Source organism: Gavia stellata, chromosome 1 (genome assembly GCF_030936135.1).
Source record: "Gavia stellata isolate bGavSte3 chromosome 1, bGavSte3.hap2, whole genome shotgun sequence".
Classification (NCBI taxonomy): Eukaryota; Metazoa; Chordata; class Aves; order Gaviiformes; family Gaviidae; genus Gavia; species Gavia stellata.
This window is the reverse complement of record NC_082594.1, coordinates 86637055-86658889: the sequence shown is the minus strand read 5'-3', so window position 1 is coordinate 86658889 and position 21835 is coordinate 86637055. Positions and strand designations below refer to the sequence as shown.

The 21835-nt window shown below is 39.5% G+C and overlaps 2 protein-coding genes across 2 annotated transcripts in view; both read left to right on the top strand.

The window, feature by feature from the left end:
* Positions 1–7834, top strand: part of RPS6KA3 (ribosomal protein S6 kinase A3) — an 81739-nt gene extending 73905 nt beyond the window's left edge. The window contains exons 20-22 of the mRNA XM_059824684.1: positions 134–251; positions 2397–2537; positions 3700–7834. Of these exons, the coding sequence (XP_059680667.1) occupies positions 134–251; positions 2397–2537; positions 3700–3822 (382 nt within the window). The 3' untranslated portion in view covers positions 3823–7834. The remainder of the gene's footprint in view (positions 1–133; positions 252–2396; positions 2538–3699) is intronic.
* Positions 7835–9595: 1761 nt separating this feature from the next.
* Positions 9596–20095, top strand: EIF1AX (eukaryotic translation initiation factor 1A X-linked). Its single transcript, XM_059816359.1, has 7 exons — positions 9596–9667; positions 10721–10804; positions 13682–13785; positions 15454–15504; positions 16467–16548; positions 16656–16747; positions 18904–20095. The coding sequence occupies exons 1-7, from the start codon at positions 9652–9654 to the stop codon at positions 18907–18909; spliced, it is 435 nt and encodes a 144-aa protein (XP_059672342.1). The 5' UTR covers positions 9596–9651; the 3' UTR covers positions 18910–20095.
* Positions 20096–21835: the final 1740 nt, after the last annotated feature.

The following is a 21835-nucleotide window of genomic DNA, read 5'->3' as shown; positions in this document are numbered from 1 at the left end:
TCTTTTTACAGCTATTTGACTATTTGTTGCCTATAATTATGTCGAACTTGCTGAATATTATGATCAGATCTATAATAACTATTGAGGTCCAGGTTATGGAACTTATTAATATTGAAATTGTTTGGTTAAATAGCTACACTCCTTTTGCAAATGGCCCTGATGATACCCCAGAGGAGATTTTGGCCCGAATAGGCAGTGGAAAGTTCTCTCTCAGCGGTGGTTATTGGAATACCGTTTCAGATACAGCTAAGGCAAGTACACTTGCTTTATCTTTTGGGGGATGAGAAATGGATTGCAATGTAACATGTTGCTGGGTAAGTAACTTACCCATATATGACTGGGTAAGTGCCACCCATTATCATTGTTGTTGTTTTAAAATACTGATCTGATCCTTTATGTGCCTAGAAGTTTGTTTCCTATTTACAATCCTTTCATGTTTCAACTGTCACTTGCATGTAGGCGTGCCTTACAGTCATTAACCAGTGTCCTTAGAAATATAGTGTATTTTATCAGCACTCACACACGTGCAATCATCCATGATGAGAAGTGCTGTAATGAAATTTCATGTGGAAGCATGACATTCAAAAATCATACAGATAGTCTAAATCAGGATAGTGAAAATATTACAATAATTACCATATGCTTAACTGATTCAGGATAGAAAAATATATAGTTTTTTACATTTTTCTTTTTGGGTCAGTTCTTCAGAGCTACCCAAGACAGTTTATCTCATACTCTTTCATTAGGAATTGAGCAGTTTATTCTTTTAAGTACTTGAAGAACTTTTGGTCCTTAAGGATGTTATAACTACTTAAAAACAAAACAAAAACCACTGAAGTATTATACCTTCTTTTTACTGCTTTTGTACAAAGTAAAAATTTTAGACAACTTAATTTTTTTAGAAGTACACTTTTTACAGCAAGTAGACTCTAAACTTAAGTATGTAATATCCTTTATGTTCATTCTGTGTAGCTACAGTAATGCTAAAGTTTTCCCCCAAAATTGTTTACATATATTGTGCTTTTTCTTGCTAATTGATTTGTTGATGTGTTTTCTAAGGTACTGTTCTCATAACTCAACCATTTTCCCACAAATCATGTCATTCATTTGATTGACAAATCAACTTGTTAGAATAACATGTTTACACTAATCTGGTAGCACCAGCTTTTTCTTCCTTCAGTGCCCTTCTGCTCAGTTGTACTTGGGAGTCTAGAATGATCCAAAACCTGTCAGCTATGAAAAAATCTTACATTCCTTTTTAATACTATCTTTATGTTCAAATTCTTAATTTGAATTACAAAACAAAGAAAATTAAAATGACCAGTATTGCTAATGTAACTTAAATTATCTTAAATCCAGTTGTAGTCAACTAGATGTGTTTCTCCACAGGTAATAGCTTAATGTAGAAATGTTATTTATGCTTTACCCTTACTGACTGACATCTGAAGTCATCTATAAAATATTATGCTGCTCTATAAATTTGTTTTCAACATCTTAAGTGTTGTATGCAATTTGCACTACCATAATTTGAAAAAGATAAAGTAGAAGTTGAAAATGTCATAGAAAAGGATTTACCAAAACAAAGCTGAAAATCTTTTCAGATGTCGAGAGCCACTTCCATGTAAAGAGAGTAAAGAGAATAAGGTGTTTCATCTCAGTAGAGTTGACTGACATGACAGACAAAAGAGATCATTTCACTGATGATACAAAGAAGGAAAGACTAACTCCTTTTTTCTCATATGATTTAATTAGGGAAATCAGGAATCATTCAATTAATATATTGTGCAGAAGTTAAAAAACAAATAAAAATAAATACCTGTTCCTGTGGTTCACAACTTAATTGTGAAGCAGCTGTGAAAGGTGTTTGAGAAGGGGGAAAAGCAAAACTATAAGCAGCAAAATGAGTTCAGAGGGCATGAGGTAAAAATCACTAAGGGTATGTTTATGGCCAGCGGGGTACTAAAATTCAACCTTCAACTTGCACAGTTGTTGAAGGATTAGTCAACACTGGGGAAACATGCAAAGGGAAGGATCATCTCTATTTCCTCCATTGCTCATTTTTCAATACTAATTTCCTACATAACTGCTATTTGTCACTGTTAAAAAAAATATAAATTCTGGTATAGTGGGGCTTCAACTGTAGCCCAATCTGCATATTTTTATGTTTGTGTGTTTTGCCTAACTTAATTGGATACTTTCCTGTTGTGTTACCAAACATCCATTAAGTTATATAATTAAAAGATACATTGTTAGCATTGCTGGGCAGTTTTTCAGCTGTTTCAAACTGATGTTTTGAACGTATTTTTATACCACTAGAATCTTCAGTTTTAAACTATAAACTGTTTTAAAGCCGAAGTTTTACTGTTATTTGCATTGACTCTGTATATTATTGACAGGACCTTGTTTCAAAAATGCTTCATGTTGACCCACATCAAAGATTGACTGCAGCCCAAGTTCTTAGTCACCCCTGGATAGTTCACTGTGACCAGTTGCCTCAATACCAGCTGAACAGGCAGGATGCTCCCCATTTAGTGAAGGTAAGTAGATGCTTGTTAAGCTTGCTGTTTAACCAAAATTAGTGTAAACAAAAGGATTTAAAAAAAAAAAGTTACTGTGGCATGTGTTTCCTCTAAATACTATTAGTATCGTTATGACTGGGAGTTGCACTAAGCCATAAAGTGAACTTGTAATATGTAATAGAATTTCATGAGAACCAAGTCATGGAGAATAAATCTAAGACATTTGAAAAAGGCTTTCATTTTCTTGGGTTTGAAATTTATTGGAGTCACTTACATTGGGAGGCTTAACTTCCTTCTGAAACTGGCATAGAAGAAATCATTCTTCTGATAGGGAAAATGTTGCCAGGTGACTATATGGGAGAAAATAGTTCAGCTAATTTTACAGTTTCAGAGGAGGTTAATCATCAGTGACTAAAAGAAAACAGTATACTTCATGATCACAGTATAAGCTAAAAAGAAGTGAAAAAGGCAGTGTTAGTTAATATGGTATACTGTTTTGCGTTCTGTCTGAAACACAATCTGGTTTTGACCCTGATAATTTTTTTCACTTTGAACAAGAAGAGAGAAATCAAAAATAATTGAATTCTGCTTCTCCGTATTCCACCCTGCCTTCAATCCTGCATCCAAGAATCTCTGTTGTGCAACATAAAAGGGATCTGAAGAATACAATTAACACTCTGAGTCAGCTATTAGAAATTTCTAGCATCCAAAAACACAAGTGGAAAGAGGGGAAGTTCTGATCCCATGGCTCATAACTTTCTAACATTTTATTTAAATAAATCTTAATGTGCTGAATCATGTGGGCCATTTTTAAATATTTTGTTGAAAACTGAAACGGTTATATAAGTGATAAGTAGACACAGCCCACCAAGGGGGTTTCATTCCCCAACTATTTCACAAAGCATGGAGAGTGAACTTAATTTAGCAATCTGGGTTTGGTTTTTTAAGCAAGGTAAAATTGCTTTACATTGATCTAAAAACTATTTATTACCCTAAAAGCACTCACTCCAAACACTGCTGGTATTTAAATAATGCAGTGGTATGTTTCTGTTTTGTAGATGACAGTAGACTGGAAGGTAAAATTTGTTCAGAATCTCTGGCGCTTAGTGCAGTGTGAACTCTAGTGTGTGTATCAGTCACAACGTACTTTTCTTGGTTTTTTTTCCCCTCTGCCCCACAGGGTGCAATGGCAGCAACTTATTCTGCTTTGAATCGTAATCAGTCACCGGTTTTGGAGCCAGTCGGCCGTTCTACTCTTGCTCAGAGGAGAGGTATAAAAAAAATTACCTCAACAGCCCTGTGAAGTGACCTCAACAAGATATTTGGTACCATGGCATAAGATGATAGCACAAATCATGGCGACAGGTAGCACATATCTGACAGATACCTGCAAGCACACTCTGTCCCAGCTGGTACCTATAATGCTGCTGCTCCTGCTGCTGCTACTGCTTTCATCTATTCTCGCTTTAAACTGTTGATGGCAAGTTACTGATCTTACTGGAGCTTCAAATGGAGTGACAAGTGAAAACACAATGAAAACAGTCATGTTCACGATTGAATAAACCAGAAGAATTATGAATGCCACCTCTGTCAAAAATACACTGAATAAAGCACTCTGCACCACATAGCATTATTTTTATAAGGAATATTTTTTGTCCCCTAAGATATTCTTTGTTACAGGTAGAGATGGACAGTTTATGTTAAGCACTTAGCTTAAACAATCTGTTTATATTAGCACTATATACTTTGTGCCATCCAACATTTTGTATGTTTTTGTAAACAGTTCACAAGCAGTACATTCCTGTGCTGTTTTCTTTAATGTATACATGCCTTGTTTTACTTAGATATTATTAATCATTTTTGACAATTAAGTCTGATTAAACAGTTTACCTGGATTAATCAGTAATTGTTGGACAGCTCTAAAAGAAGCCTGACTGTTAAACAGCTATTGAATGTAATACTATGAATATGTATTTCTCTCTTTTGCCTATGTCTTTTCTACATTTCCATGTTTTTGATGCTGCATGTCATGTTATGAAGATCAGGACACTGTTTATAGTATTCAAAATTTAAACAGTGGGTCTCTCACCATACAATATATACAATAGGTAATATAACCCAGAGAAAAGATAACTTGCTTCATATCTCACTCTTGTCTTTTGTTCCACTTCCCCTCCCTTTTATTCTCTCCCATCTAATCTCTGGACTCAGGAATCATTGCTAAACACTTTCTGATAGAGGACATTTCTATATTGTTTATTCTTATAATCCATTGTTAATATTTTATCTCTATTCTGTGACTTTTGTTTAAGCTGCAAAGGATTTGTTCAGTGAATATTGGCATTATAAGAAGAAAGGCAGCATTGAAGATAAAGCAAAACATATTGTCCGCTAGTAAGCAGAAGCCTGCAAAAAGTAGGTTTAAACTGCATTCAATGCAGTTGCAAAACTGATGGATCTAATGTTCTGTCAGTTATTTTCTGACAATTTTAATTGACAGCCAAAGCAAAATGAGAGGATAGTCATCCAGATCTGTCTGACGTTAGAAAAGGGTCATTATAATTTACCATAAAAATAGTATTGTCCCAGTCAGGTGAAACAAAGCTCTTCAGAGTGAGTGTTCTCACTTTTCCCCAGATGGAATCAAGTTTGTAATGAGGTTGAAAGACTAATTTTAAATACTAATATAAAGTTTTAATACTCCTGGCCTCTCGGTGTCTTAAGTAATTAAAGGCACATCTTGATGGCTAGTCTTGAAAGATCAAATTGCTCACATGAGAAGGTACACTAGAATGTGTTTGAATTCAGTGAGTGTCCCACTCCACCAAAATGGTATGCTACATCAACTCATTCCAGATATGAAAATGGCTATTGGGAATTCAAGCTTTAATAAATATAGATCTGGGTGAAGACCTCTATGTGAACAATATAATTTAAAAATTAACAGGTGCAATTTTGTGTTTTGCATAAGAAGGTATTTTCTGGATTTAGTGGTATTAAATTTCTTTTATGGTGGTTAGTCATCAGAGGTTTGTTGAAAGGGAGAATCATCTTTATGACACCACAGATTTGCTCTAAATGAATGTGAAAGTGTTCCTTCTGTGACAAGTTTTTCCAAGTTCCTTGGGGAAGCTTCCTTTGTTAGACTTGCAAAGGATCCCACTTTTCTTGCCCTTAAAAATCTGTTAAATATTTAATCCGTCATATAATTAAGGAATTGGTTTTATGAACGAGTATTCTTAAATCACCATAGATCTCAGAAATTTGAACACACAGAAATTTGAACACATAGCTCTTCCAAGCAATTAGCATTTTTCCCTTACTTGGTGCTCTAGCACTGAAGTTCCCTTTAGCTGTACACTTCCTTCAAGAAACATCTTTAACCAGAGGCAGAAAAAGGCCATTTTAATTTTTCTTTGACGGTGTCTGCAGTTCCAGAGGAATTGAGTAAAACCTTACCTTTCAGAAAATGAATTTTCAGCTCTGTGAGCGATCGCAAGTCAGGCTTATCAAAATCTAGAAGCCATACCTTCTGGAGTGGCTTTTAAATGTGTTAATCTGAAGATTGTTGTATCTAGTCAACAAACAAGATTTAAAATTGATACTGCTGAGATAAAGGGGTGACAGTACTTGCTAGGGTGTCAGTAATAGCATTTCAGTTCAGGAAGGAATTTCTCGTGTGTCCTCAGAGTGTATATATAGGTACCTGGCGAAGAACAGACCAAAAGAAGGGAGTGTTAAGCTGCTTCACTATTGGTAATATCTATGTTAAAATTATATAAAATTACTTTCCGTAATTTTATTTTAGCCTTATTTTGTGGCCCTCAAGCTCGCTGGTCATTAGCCAAAGTGAATGGTGAAGCAAAGTAAACTCCTACATTTTAGGTATGTACATTCTCAAGTAAGCTGTTAATTTAGTCTAGGCTTTACAGATGTTGCTACTATGTCATGTATTAGCAGCATGAACATTTTAAATGCTAATAAAACAGGGCAGTTTAGCACATGCTAACTCAGATGTGTTGAAGTCTAGATCCACTATTTTTTTAAGTTACTTTCTAAACAGAGGTATAGAGGCCTACTAATGTATGAAGGGCCCATCTATGCGGGGGCTTAAACATCTATTTTACAGGCTAGACTTACATGGTTTTATATGCCTTATCTCCTGTTTTGGATCCATGTTCACAACTTTCACATTTATTTTTATGGTTTTGTAGCTGCAGTTAGAAGCTATAAAGAAATCCACATAACGCTTCTTTGAATCCCAGCACCTATCAGGATGTGAGGATATATGACACACTGTGTAAATTCATTGCTGGACTGCTTCTTGGTCTGCAAAGCATGACTCGAGGATACAGAGTCATAGAGCATAAAAAGGGAGAACTGCAGATACAGGTGAATTTTCTATATGTAGGCCATGGTTTATTTTTTTAGTGTGAAATTACCACTTACTGTGCTTGAGAGCATGAGAAAACAGAGGGAAAAGTGTAGTTGCAATACTCATTAAATGCCATCTATATCCAGTAAGGGCAAAGTTCTTTGTTCATAATCACTATAATGTTGAATGAAACTTACAAGGAGTTTTTCAAGAGAATATTTAAAGCTTTTTTCTAAAGAGACAAGGGCCTAAGAAAATAGATTTACATGTCTGGGATCTTTTTGTGTGTGTTTTGCTTTTGTAAATGCGGTGTATCAACTAAAGCTGTGCTTTTCTATTATTGGAAGGAAAGGATTCAAAGTATGTTGGTCCTTAGTAAGCAGCGATGGTTAATAGATGAATTTTCGCTTATGAAAATAATGTAAATGATTAGCTTTATCTTGATACTCTCGACCTAATCAAAGGGAAGGTGTACTTATGAGGGATGTAATTATTTTGCAACCTAGTTGGGGGGGAAGTCTACTTAAAACGTTTTTAAAAAATGACAAAATCACAGATAAAATATTTTTCTACAATTCTGTACAATCATACTTTATACTAGTTTTCTCAGCATGGCATGTAAGTGAGTCTAAGGTACGGTTCCAGGAAATCAGTGGTATTGTACCTTGTTCTAGACCATTACAATAGCATCTGTTAGATGCTTGGCACTGCTGTCTTAGAACTGAAATGCTAGTAGCAAAAAAATAAAATTGTACTGAGTACTTTAAATGATTGTTTTATTCAGAGTCTGAACTAGGAAATGTTCCAATCATGCTATTAATGTGTAATTAGAACTGTTTCAGATGTAACTAAGAGCAGTTCTGGAAAGGTATCATTGCTTGTACTCCTGTCTAATGGCAGGTTTTGTAGTCTTCAAAAGAAATTGAAATTTCTACTATGAATAAACTTTCAACCATCTTAAAGTGCTCTTTTGGTTAATCATTGGTTCTGCCAAGTTATAAAAGTTGTTGTTTGTTCATCACTAACACTGAACTACATTTGCAGCATATTAAGTGTGCATTTCCAAACAGAAAGTTTTTATAAGCAAGTGTTTGTCAGTTAAAATGTCACTGTATTACAGCATGTTTAGTTAGATCACTATTAGTAAGGTAAGTAGGGAGCCGAAGAAAAAACACTTGTGTTCAGCAGATGCTATAGACCCCAATATGTAACGCAGCAAGACCGAAGTGCAAGAAACTTGTTTTTCAATGCCCTGTAAAGGCTCCAGTCGACTGTAAAGTACAACTTAAAGGGAGGCTGCTACATAATACTTGCAATGCCTGCAGTGCTCTGGCCACTGAAAATAGAGGCATGTTTGATAATTAATGACCATTTAAACAGTTGAAAAAAGAGAATATATGGATAAGTACTCAATAAACAATATGCCTACGTGTTTCAGCAGCTCACATAACTTGGAAGCTTGCAAAAGTAATTCTTTTTAGCCTTGCAACCTGGACAAGAGGGAAGGTTTTTAAAAGTTTGCATCATCTACATAAAATTACAGTAATTGTGATAGAGAATGTATGAGGCATGTAACCAGAGGTCTTGCTAAGTGTACCAGAAGAAAGCTGCAAGAGGACATGAAGAGAGGTTTGGTGACAGAAGGGCGAGGAGAGAGGGTGGCGTTCCCTCTGAAGTGAAATTCACACCTTGGATCTGAGGTGTGTATCGGTGCAGCCCTGTGCCCACACAAGGCTTTATCCTGCCTGTCTAAAAACACTTCAAAATGAATTTTCGAGTAAACGGGATAATCGGTAAGCCTTGAGAAGCTCTGGAAAGGAAGAAAGGTGGGTCGAAATAACATGGGCTCCTGATGATACCATCTTGCCTTACTTCAGCCCTTCCCCCAGTCGCACCCTCCCGTTTGTAACCGCTCAGGTTGGTAACAACGTTTTTCCTCCCGGAGAGGTGCGAGGTTTCCCCAGGCTCGCTGGACCTGCGCTGCCTGCTCCTCCGGGCAGAGGTGCGAGACCTCCTTGTCCTTAAAATCCACCACAGAAAGCACTCCCCACCACCTGCCGTTCCCGAAGCCGATGCTGGGCCCGGCGCCGGAGCGGGGGGAGCGGCGGCTGCAGGCGGCGGGCTGCCGTGGGGGGCAGCAGGGCGCCCGCCAGCACCGTTCTTTGGGGTCGGCGTTGTGGAAAAAAAAAAAGCCCAAAGCTCCGTGGCGACGTTTCCGTGGCCCGGTTCGGTCCGTGCGCCTGTCGGTAGAGACCACGGCGCCCCGCGGGTGCGCTGCCCCGCCCCAGCCCGCCCAGCGCCGCCGCTCGCGCAGACAGCCGCCTCCTGGAGCTCCTGATTGGCCGCCGCTGCCCGCCCGAACCGGAGTCCTGGCCAATCGCGCGGCGCCCGCCGATCACCACGCTTATTGAGGTGTGTCCCCCCGACATCGCTACGCCGCCGGGAGCGGGCAGGCTGCCCGGAGGGATCGAGGCGCATGCGCGCTCGCTCCGCGGGGCGCGTGCGTAGAGGCGGTGCTGCCGGGAGGCGGCGAGCCCGCCCGCGCGCCAGGGGGCGCTGTGGGTCGGAGCGGCGTCAGCGGTTGGAACGCACGAGTCAGCCGCAGCCCCGGCGCCGGTCCTGCCGCGCGAGGAGCAGCCGTCCGTCCCGCCCGGAGCCGCCGCCCGCCTCCGCCTCGCGGCAGCCGCGTGAAGCCCCAGCCGCCGCCCTTGCCGCAGTCCCTGCCTCCAGCCTCTCCGCGGCGGAGCGCCCGGCGCCATGCCCAAGAATAAAGGTGAGGCGCCCTCCTCTCCGCTGGGCCTTCCGCGGCAGCCCGTCCCTTCGCCGTAGCGACGAGGCCGGGCCCGGGCGCGGCCGCGCTGGGGAGGCCCGGGGACGCCCCCCCGCCCGCCGCCGCCTCTCACGTGGGAGCCGCCGCGGCCTGGTGCCCGCGGGCGGGGCGGGGAGGGGGCGGAGGAGCCCTCCCGCCCACCGCCACCCTGTGCCGGCCGGGTCCCCTGGGCCGGTTCCCGCTCCCGGCCCTTCTCGGGCGCGGGTCCCGGCCTGGCCCCGGTCGTACGCGGCCCGGCGGCGTGTCGGAGGCCTCTGGGGCCTGGCCGGCCGGGAGGTGGAGGCCCTGGCGGGGGTTGGCTGTCAGGGAGGGCCCTGCCCGCAGCCCCTTGCGGGCGGCCGCTGAGGAAGCGGCCGGGTGTGCGTGCCCCTCCGTGCGCTCGCTGGGGACTGCTGCTTCTCCCTTTTCCCCCATGCCGCTGCTTAAAGGACAAGAAGAAAAAGTGAGAGGAAGGGAACAGCAGCTTTTTACCGGGGGGGAAATGTGAGTTGCTCTTCTGCGTCTTCATGAAGAGCATCTAATCCTGTTGCCACGTGTGTGCCTTTTAAAAAGGGCTGCTTCACTTGGAGTGTAAGCTTTCCTCTGAGTATTTCAGGGATTTCAACACCACCGTAACTTCTCAAGTTATTTTTCTGCTCTTTGATGGTTACGTGCATCAGGTTATCCCACCATTGTTTATGAGGTATTAAGTAGCAGCAGTCAAAAAAACTGAAAATGGCGATCTTGTGCGAATCCTTGTTGAAGGCTACTGGCACTCCAGAGTAACCAGGACGTCTTAAATAGTGGAGGCTCTAATCTTTTGATTACGATGTTGCTACTCAGTTAAAAATTTAGAGCTAAGACTGTTAAAAGCTAGCAAAAAATCTGGATCTGGATAGGATACATAAAATAGCCATGTAGAGAACAAGCACAGAAATCCCTGTAAGTCTGATTATTTCATTCACTGTATTCACAGATAGTAACACATGTTCTTTCCCCCCCTCCCTTTTAATTTAGGCAAAGGAGGTAAAAATAGGCGACGAGGTAAGAATGAGAATGAATCAGAAAAAAGAGAACTGGTGTTCAAGGAAGACGGGCAAGGTGAGTTTTTAACTATAATATAGCAATGCCATTGTTTTCAGTCAGATATTGTAAGTGACGTACATTGGAAGTTGATACACAAAGAAAACATCTGGATGTCTGAGAAATACAAAGTTATTGTGGAATAAAGAGAGGTATTTTTACTGGGGTTGTATTTGAATTCTAAATGACACATTGAGTGTAGGAGGAAGACGTTAGGAAAAGGGAAATTTCAAATAGCTTCACCACTTAAGAATGAAGCTTGCCTCTACTTGGCCTTGTTGTGATGTATGTAAACATTCCCTAGAAATCCCTTGAGTTGCTCTGCGTGAGGGTCTGTAAGCAGCTAGCTTAGCTGATGTAGTTCAGTGTTGCCAGTAGTTGTTGTCTCTTGGATGCACAGTCCCACTTTCTGTTTTATACCAACTGTAACATTTCTTGGATCCTTCGATGAGCTCTCCAGAGTCACTGACCTGGCAGAACAGTACATCTCGCTGTTCTTCCACTGACCCCTGATGGTTTGGTTGAATTGGCTCCTGGGTTGGGATGTCTAACAATTACTAAATTGATAGGAGCAGTAGGTAAGGTCCTTACTTGAATGTTGTCAGGTAAAGTAAGCCACAGGAGTATTCAGCTGGAGGATGATGACTAGGATTCCCTTCTCCCCTGCCTTTTGGTGACAGTGAGCTCACCTCCCTTTTGGCTTATCCTGTCTTGTGTGTCACACTCTTGTGGTCGCTTACATATATGCAAGTACTTGCCTAATGACCAGTTAATCAGTTGTTTGTTAGAAATACAGGAAAAGTACTGACTTAAATTACTGTAAAAGAAGTGACCACTGAACTAGTTTTTTAAGCTTTCTGATATTCTGTAACAGATGTAAGCAAAAAAGGAGTTGATTTTGATGCATCTATAAAAGTTAAAACCGTTTTCAACTCCCAAGCAAAATCTCATTAATCATGGAATCATTTAGGTTGGAAAAGACCTTTAAGATCATCGAGTCCAACCATTAACCTGACACTGCCAAGTCCACCACTAAACCATGTCCCTAAGTGCCACATCTACATGTCTTTTAAATACCTCCAGGGGTGGTGACTCAACCACTTCCCTGGGCAGCCTGTTCCAATGCCTGACAACCCTTTCGATGAAGAAATTTTTCCTAATATCCAATCTAAACCTCCCCTGGTGCAACTTGAGGCCATTTCCTCTCGTTCTATCGCTAGTTACATGGGAGGAGAGACCAACACCCACCTCTCTGCAACCCCCTTTCAGGTAGTTGTAGAGAGTGATAAGGTCTCCCCTCAGCCTTCTCTTCTCCAGACTGAACAACCCCAGTTCCCTCAGCCACTCCTCCTAACTCCTAAGACTTGTGCTCCAGACCCCTCACCAGCTTCGTTGCCCTTCCCTGGACACGCTCCAGCACCTCAATGTCCTTCTTGCAGTGAGGGACACAACACTGAACACAGGATTCGAGGTGCGGCCTCACCAGTGCTGAGTACAGGGGGACAATCTCTTCCCTACTCCTGCTGGCCACACTGTTTCTGATACAGGCCAGGATGCTGTTGGCCTTCTTGGCCACCTGGGCACACTGCTGGCTCATACTCGGCCAGCTGTCAACCAGCACCCCCAGGTCCTTTTCTGCAGGGCAGCTTTCCAGCCACTCTTCCCCAAGCCTGTAGAATTGCCTGGGTCTGTTGTGACCCAGGTGTAGGACCCGGCACTTGGCCTTGTTGAACCTCATACAGTTGGCCTCGGCCCATCGATCCAGCCTGTCCAGATCCCTCTGCAGAGCCTTCCTACCCTCGAGCAGATCAACACTCCCGCCCAACTTGGTGTCACCTGCAAACTTACTGAGGGTGCACTCGATCCCGTTGTCCAGATCATTGATAAAGATACTAAACAGAACTGGCCCCAAAACTGAGCCCTGGGGAACACCACTTGTGACCGGCCACCAACTGGATTTAACCCCATTTACCACCACTCTTTGGGCCCAGCCATCCAGCCACTTTTTAAACCAGCAGAGTGCACCTGTCCAAGACATGAGCAGCAATGAAACATTATTCTTACTAATATTCTCATGTGGTTTGTTGGACTATCTAGCTTGTGCTAAGGAGAGATTTTAGAATATTGAAATACAGCTCTGGCTAACTGAGACAATTTTTTTTCCTGGCTAGTATGGGCAGTCAGATAATGTTATAATTCTTGCAGGCCGTATAATAATAATGTTATAATGCTTACAAGCTTTATTCTTTTCAGTTAAATGGTAATACATTATGCTGCAAACTTTAATAGTGTTTGTGAAGTACTTCAGTAGTGATTTCTGGAACGCGATGAGGGGAAGGAGATTAAATCCAAGGTGAGAGATTGAGGGTGGATGTTGGAGAGGAGCTTCATAGCTTTCAGGGGAAGCCTGGTACTTGCCTTTCAGGCAGTTTCTGAGAACACCGGAACATGTCCTTTCAAGAACAGCATTTTCTTCTGCAGAGCCTCTGCAGAAGGGATTCAGAGTGTCAGTGGGGTATACAGGATGTGCTGCTTTCTCCTCTTCCCTGAATGATAGCATGAGATTTTGTCCGTTAGGACAGGCGCTGTGATGCTGTCATAAACTTTCAAACTCTGAGTGTGACTTGATAGCTCTAAAAATTATCTGTAGTAAGCATTTCAGAGGGAACAAAAGCATGGATACAACCAAGAATGAGCAGTGTTTGAAAATGTTAACATCAACAATGATACGAAAACCGATACATTCAGCAGCCTGTGTGGCTGATCAAACTCTCTCAGCTGTTGGTGCTTGATAAAATGTTACAGCAAATTTTGGTTACAGTGGCAAAAGTTATTGGTTGTTTCATGAAGCTGTGTTTGTTTAGACGTTTTGCTGTATGTTACCGTCTCTTTCAGAATATGCCCAGGTGATCAAGATGTTAGGCAATGGAAGACTGGAGGCATTATGTTTTGATGGTGTGAAGAGGTTATGTCATATTAGAGGGAAACTAAGAAAAAAGGTAATTCTGAGGCATTGCAATAGAGAACAGTGGTGCTATGCATGAGAAGTAATTGTAAAAATTTACATATGTAGCTCATTAAAAAAGTTAATATTTCTACTGTACTTAATATCTTAAACTTCTTTTTTTTTGATAGTAAACTAGTTTGTCCTTCTGTTTTGCCAGCACAAATTAAGCAGTCTTTGGATTTTGAGTGAAGCTTGTAGTTGAAGGGCTGCTTTGGATGTGTATATTTCAGCGGAGATTTTTTGGCTGCTTATGAAATAAGACTTTTTCATATTCTAGAAACTTATATGTATATAAAATATTAGAAAGCTCCCTAATTGTAGATGGGGAACTTGATGACTATTTGGAAAATCAGCATGTTACATCTGAGACTAGATCAGTGCTTAGCTTAGCAGGAGAACTTCTGTTAACATGAAGATTGACAACCAGCATAGGAAAATAAAGGTGCAAAAGGGTTGTCCAAAGCCACCTTTTTTATATGCCGTTTCCCAAAATGGGTAAGAATCAGGGTTTGATACCCCACTTAGTTTGATCTTTGAAGGAACTGAACGATTATAGTCATCTTACTGGGTCACTTACCTGAGAATAGTTCAATAAGGGCAGTTTGGGAAAGTTTCTTTATAGCTTCCCACAGGCACCTCAGATGCCATCACTTCATTGTCCACTTTATCAGTTCTGAAAATATATTTGTGCAAAGCTGATCTGCAAAAGTTTGTACCTTCAAGGAACCCAGGTGTATGTGTTTGCAGTCTTAACTTCGCCATCTTTGGATGGTATCCCCTTGTGCCCTTGACAGGTGTTACAGCCTTCTGTCCTCTGCTGGTATACGGTATGGAGGAGGTCCCCTCAGATAGATAGTCTGTTCTCAGTAGAAGCAGACATTCCCTGTGTTCATTCTGGATTGTTCCACCTGTCTGTTTTTGGAGACCTGTGAATGCACAGATCTTGGCATCAGTGTGAGCCCTGCTAGCTGCCTGCAATACACTTGCTACTTGAATTGTTGAAGGTAATGAGGAATGTACACAAATAAATGCTAGGTGCAGCAGAATTAATTTCTTGCTACAGAAAGCATCGCTTAGCTGTTCCTTGTGTCTAAAAGAAAGGAAGTCTCATCTGAAATATATTCCATCTCCAAAAAAATCAAGCTGATGTGGGATAGAACTATCTTGTGTATTTAAATTAGCATGTCCTGTTTTGCAGGCTTCTGGCTTTGGTTTGACTGATTAGCATAGTCAGTTACTAGAAAAAACGTCATTCATTTTCTTGTGCTTTTCACTGTGCTTGTCCATCACCCCCTTCATCAGGTTTTTCTTTCATTTTTGCCCTCATGGAGCTCAGTTCACAGTGTGGTGGCTTGATGCATTATTTCTGTTTTCTCTGAAGTTATGACTTAATAACCACCTTGTTGGCTAGCAGGTCTTCAAAGAAGCTTGATTTACTTTAGTAATAGCTCCTTAACATGTGAAATAATATGAGTATTTATGACTCTGGTTTTGCTGTTAAAATATGAAATTGGATATTTCCAGTTTACTGGTTAGAAAGTGAAAATGGTGGCTGTAGTGAAATGTTTCGTGTCTCTCAGTAAACCTACATGTGCTGTTTGACTCTTCTGTTAGACAACAAAAGTCGAATTCCTGCAATATAACATGTTTTCTCTTCCAGGTTTGGATAAATACATCTGATATTATATTGGTTGGCTTAAGAGACTACCAGGTAAAAATTCAGTGTAATTTGCCAATGCAGAATATCTTACAAACAGCTTTACTTAATGTTAAGTTGCAGCAGGTATTGTGAGGAAATGCCCATCTAACTTTCCCTGACTTTGTATTTAGTTTTGCTAAATCATGACTTTTAGTTTCCTTGTATTACAGAAGGATTGTCATGAGTAGGTGACAAATCCTGGTTCAACTTCTTCCAAATTGCACCCTGAGACTTTGTGAGTGAAGGTGCTTATTGGCATCAGACCTGACCTTTTTTGCCCAGGTGTAGCTGTTTGATGCTTGGATCCTGTGATATAAGGGAGATGGCGCCAAGCACCAAACATTTTATTGTGATAATCAGAATTTTGGAGCCTTGATGTTTAGGCTTTTACCTTAAGAGTCCGATTAATCAGTGATTAGTTTCTAGTGAAATTTCCAAAAATGGAGTAGCATAATTTTACCTAATGTAAAGGTTAGTGGAAAACAGTTGTCAAATTTTCATTACGTAAATGCTTTTCATTAATTTTAGTGTTGTGTCATCAGTTGTTTGAAGATGGATTCTGCTTCTGAAACGTACATTGGAGTTGTAAAACATTTAAGATACTGTCATTTACTGTATATATTAAACTACTTAAAACTAGGAAGTTTTGACACTTTCTGACTGACCACCAAACACCTTACTAGGTGCGTTCTTAGAAGAAAGATTAGTTTCAAAGGCATGAAACAACTTCTCAAATTACTTATAGTAGGAGAAAATTAAGTTATTACCCAGAAGAAATGAAGATATTCTACAAATGACCATTTTTTACTTCACATTTAAAGGAACTGGAGGGGAAGGAGGAACACAATATTCTTCTGTAAATAAGATAGGTGATATTCTGCTGTAAGTAAGATAGGTGTTACTAGTCTGCTGAGGTTAATAGGGAGGTTTTTTCTTCATAGATGACTGATAAATTCTAATAAATTCTTCTTTAGGATAACAAGGCTGATGTTATTCTAAAGTACAATGCAGATGAAGCCAGAAGTCTGAAAGCATATGGGGAGCTTCCAGAACATGGTAAGAATCTTTTCACTTCAAATTGGAAGTTCATATTGGACAAGAATATTCAATCTGTCTTGACTTGGTGTGAATGCACTCCTTAACTTCTCTAAATTCCTTTTTAGCTAAAATCAATGAAACAGACACATTTGGTCCTGGAGATGATGATGAAATCCAGTTTGATGATATTGGAGATGACGATGAAGATATCGATGACGTAAGTAGTAAACATACATTTTGTATCATATGCTTGAAACTGTCATCTTTGGCGAAAAGCTGTTTTTCCTTGTTTTAGAGCAAGTAAAATAATACATTGATGTTCAGAATAGCTCACCTTCTCAGGGACTGCTTCAGAAAGTGATGTGGATGTATGCATGCCAGCTTTCTGTTCTGTCTTCTGTCCTACAATCATCCTCTAGTTGACCTCTAAGCAAATAGTATGCTTAGTGTTGTACTATTAAAACATACGTGGAGAGCAGTCTTTTCATTACCCTTAAGATGCCTAAAAGAAAATCCCTGAAGACCTAGAGTTACAGAGCAGTGTCCATTCAAATGATTGTGAGTGTGTACATACGTGTGTGTGTGCTCAGATGTGTGTGTGTGCACACGCGAGGAGTTGCAGTTACAAGAGTCGACGACTACATACATGGATGTAGCTGGCTGAGTAGCCCTCAGTACTGCTCTCTGAAGTGTAAGCTCCTTAAAACAAGCTCGTGATGGAAAGCAAAGTAGATGATATAAGAAGGTTTAGCGGACTGGTAGGATTTCCTTGCATCCCCTGCACAGTAGGCCAGAAAGACCTCTTAGGGAGCAGGCACAAAGATTGGTGAATCAGCTCCTGTGCCATGTAGGGCAGCTGTGGCCGCTTCAGTCGAGGCAGGGTGAGCCATGACCTGCTGATGCAAACTACATTGGACACTAACTGCTGGAACAGGTCACAGGGTTATATAGGTGTTTCGGGGAATTGCATGAACATGTGCGGGTTTCACCTTTCCAATTCCTCTGTAGTTTTAACAACCTCACTATCTAATAATAGCTACAGAAATAATTGAGGGAGTTCTGTTTTTAAAAAAACAAAGACTTTAAGTCTCCATTTTTGTTTACATAAAAATCATAAAAAGCTGCATCTTAGTAGTTACTAAAGTTAACCATAATCCTGAATTTATAGATCGTCACGATCATTTGTGTTACTGCTTACCACTAAGCCGTAGTAACTGACTATGCACATTCTTAAATTGTAGTAGTAAAATTGTTACAATTCAAATTATGTAATAAATTGCAGAAGTAGAATCTGCTGTGAAATTTTTTCTAAGATGATGCACTTTTATTTTGCAGTTGAGAGATGAATGTGTGCAGGGTCAACTGGCTGAGAGGATAAGTAGTAACTTACTGAGCCAGTGAGTTAACTTAATCAGATAGACTGTTCTAAGTATATTATTATGTTTTAATTCTTCATCTTTTTAGTCCTCTCTCTCTCTGAGTTGGTCTTATGACTAACTCTCTTTAAATGCTTACATTATTTTGACTTTTTTGAGGTTCTCACTATATGACGCATTAGATGAAATATTTTAAAATATCAAAGTCTTGATGAATTTTTGTTCAGACTTTTGAAAATGGCACTTTGGACCATCGTTGAGCTTACTGAAGATTTAGCTTACCAAAGCTAGAAACACTTTGTAGTATTGCATGCTTTTAATAATGAAGCTATTGTAAGATGTAAAAGTGATAAATAGATGTAGAAATATTGAAAGAATAAAATTTGCAAACTAATGGATCTTTATGTGGGATAATGTATTTAAGTGAGCAGCTGTGATTGTTTTTAAGTTTCTGTCAGCTATGCAATATAATATTAATACAATGCTTTAAGAAAGGAAAAGACATAGATAAAATGTGAATAACCTCCTGAGGATCTAGTCTACCTAGAACGAAGTGCGGCTTCCAAGGTTATAGTTAACATGAAAGACTTGGTGGAACCTTTCCTTTGTTGTTTATGTCAGAAGAAGGGTTAGAAAACCATTCGTTTTGCTACCACATTAATTTGGATAGTCACTACTTAGAGAAGTTACCCTTAAACTCTGTTTTGTTTGCTTTTTTGAGAATTGTGGGCTAATTTATGTCTGTACTATTTATGCATAATTATATTGGCAGAATTGCTCACCTGAATAACTATAGTATCCTAACGGGGGTGGGGGAAACATAAGAGGAGAGTAATTGTTCACATGTTAAGAAAATGGGATATAAGTTGAGGCAAAAACAGTACTGTATGGGGTTCAGGAAGTCTTCTGTTGAACAGTAAAAATAGCTTAAAGAGTGAGCTGCTTGATGAAAAATGCATGTGGATTAAATATATGGTGTGGTGTTTTTGCTTTTCAGATCTAATTTGGAACAGAGGTTTACATTCCAACTTTTTTCCTCCAAGGATTGTTCTACATTGATATTTCGATTATTTTTTGGGTGAAGTCCCTTTCTTTTAAGAAGACTGAAAATTCTCGGTAAAGAGTGTAGTTTGTTACATCAAAAGGATTTATTTTCAATGTTTGTTTTAAAGTATTTATATTTCTTTAGAAATGGATAATGCTGGATTATCACAAAGGTTCAATGAAACGCCACAAATATTTTGTCTCTTCGCCAATTAGAGCTTTTACCTCTGGATGTAAGTGAGATACAGTGACATAGGCTGTAAAAGACTGCATTTTTCCTTCTTCTGCTTTCATCACTACAATTCCAGTTAAACTTGTATTTTGAAATAAAAATTGTTTACCCTGTAATTATCATGGATTTTGATTAAATACAAGTACCCAGTTCAGATTAGTGTCAAGTCATACTATGCACTGTCTGTCCTTATACCCCTTGCCTTGATGTTAACTTTAAAAAGATTTTGATAATATAAAAGGAAAGCAGAAATCTGCATTTAAACTCATAATGCATGATGAATCTGCTTTTCATGTCTAGTAGCATGCTGCTATTTTTATACTGATTTTGATAATTAAAAACACTCATTATTTCAAAGATGTAAATTTGCCGCAGTGGAGGGGGTAGGGGAGAAGTAAAGATAAAAAGTAAGCAGCATCTCAAATTTGCAGTTGTTAAAAACTGTCTTGTATGCATAGCTCTTCTATGCTTTAAGTACAGTAGTGTCAGGCTGTAGTTGCAGAAGGTGAACACTGGGTGGCACCCAACTTAACAGGGATACATTAATACAAAACATTAACAGTTGGGTTTGTACTGAAAAATACATAAAATAGGTTTTCCCCAAAGTGAACGCTTAACATTCTTGGTATGTTAAACATGTAGAATATTTTTACATTATAGAAAAGGTTATGTTAAGAGTAGAGTTTTATTTTAATCTTAAATTCCATACATTGTAAGGTACAACATTAAAGCTTATGTGAACTTTGAATAACAATATAAATGAGAAGATAAATTTGTGTCAAACGTAGGAAAAGAATCTTTTCATCCAGAATAAATCACTGGAACAAATTAATGGAAAGATTCTTCTCCACCTTCAGACTGGAGGAGTCAGTTAAGAAGCTGAATAAAGACTAACATCATTATACAAATATTATTTTGTGGTAGCCTTAGTTTCTTTGTCTTCAATTATGTATTTAACAAGTCTGAAAGCAGGTTAATGGAAAAGTTCCTTTTGTGCCATAAAAATCTGATTCTTGACACTTGTATTCGTTATGCAGTCTTTTTGGTATAATGTAAAGTGACTACCCCAATAGATAAAACCAAAATGGCTTTAAATATGGAGTCGACTCATTGCTTTACATGATTTTTAAGGAGTTCTGTGCTAGATTTGAACTTCCAGGGCTTTTGTGAAAATGTCTTCTCTTATGCTTTTTTCTTTCATTTTCATGTCTATTTTCCTTACATGGATCTTGTATCTTATTCTAGGGATAAAGTTTTCTTAGTTTTAAGTAATTTTGCCAAATGTTTCATGGGTTCTAAGTATTTGTTGTAAAAACTTGCAAAATACTGGGAAAAGATATTACCAATACAGCATTCTTACTCCACTGATCTTGAAGTATATGAATTTACTGTCTTTGTATGCCTATAAGGTTCAACTGTGAAGCAACAGAAATGCTGTAATGTTTCAGGATAAGGTTTATAAACCATTTCCTAGCTCATTGGTTTCCTCAACATATTAAGCAGATTGTGCAGCTTTGAAAATGGTTAAAAGCTCTCAAAACTGGTCTTGAGGTCCAAGTGCATAAGGTGTCTATTCTTTCAGTTGTGCTAGCAGAAAGGTTAATGATTTAAATTACAATGAATGTTTACTGAAGATACAGATATTATGGAAATTATACTTACTAAAACCAATCTTGTACATGTGGGAAAAATGTAAAGTGCGTGGTCAGTGGTAAGGAGAAATACAAACGAATACAGTGCTGTCGTAAGGAACTTACTTCACCATACAATTGTTCTCCAGTATAACAGAGACTTCAGCTGTGGGACAAAGATGAAACTCTTGTTCCTAGCAGAATTGGTTATGGTTTGCCCTGAGGTTCCTTCCAATCTTTACTGCTTCCAAGCTCGTGTTTGGCTCAGCCTAAACTCTGCAGCGTTTTTTAAGGAAATTTCCTATTTAACTATTAATTTCTTATTAAAGCTCTGGCTCAACACCATCTGGTTTCTACTTACATGCTAGGCTGCGTTGCATTCTTTGAATACACTTCCTCATCTTGTTTCTCTGTCCACTGCTAAAGCTCCTTTCATAAACCAATCTAGGCAGCTTTATATTGTCCCGTCTTGCTTCTCTTTTCGGTTGGAGGGAAACAGCTTCCACAAGTAGCTCTTTTTTCAGTGTCTCCATGCAAAGAATAGTGGTAGAACAGCAGCTGCCAGGTAGAGTATTGCAAGATTGCTGACTGTAAAGCCATGAAAGGTGCTCCATCTGTAAGAGTATTTTCTAGATAGAGTTTTAATAATTCTTGTTTAACTTTGGGAACTGCTGCTGGCTTTTTACCTATAGTGTACAACTGAAAGTAGGGATTAAAAAACTAATTTCCTGCAGCTGAAGTGTAAACTTTATGTTCTTTAAGATGTTTCCCACTTTGAGGGCTTCTCTGTGGTTAAACCTTGGAAACATGATTTTTTTGTTCATTGTTCCAAATCTTCTTTGTCTCTTCACCTTGTAATAGGGGCAGCTGTGCGTTTGGGTGGACAGCCCTAATGCTTTTCCACCCTAATCCTTAGCAGATAGAGTCCAGACACACTACTTGAAAAAAAGTATATGGTTTTAAGAAAACCCAAAACCCTCTCCTTATGCAAGAGGAGGAGGTGCTGGTAAGCCATGATTGTT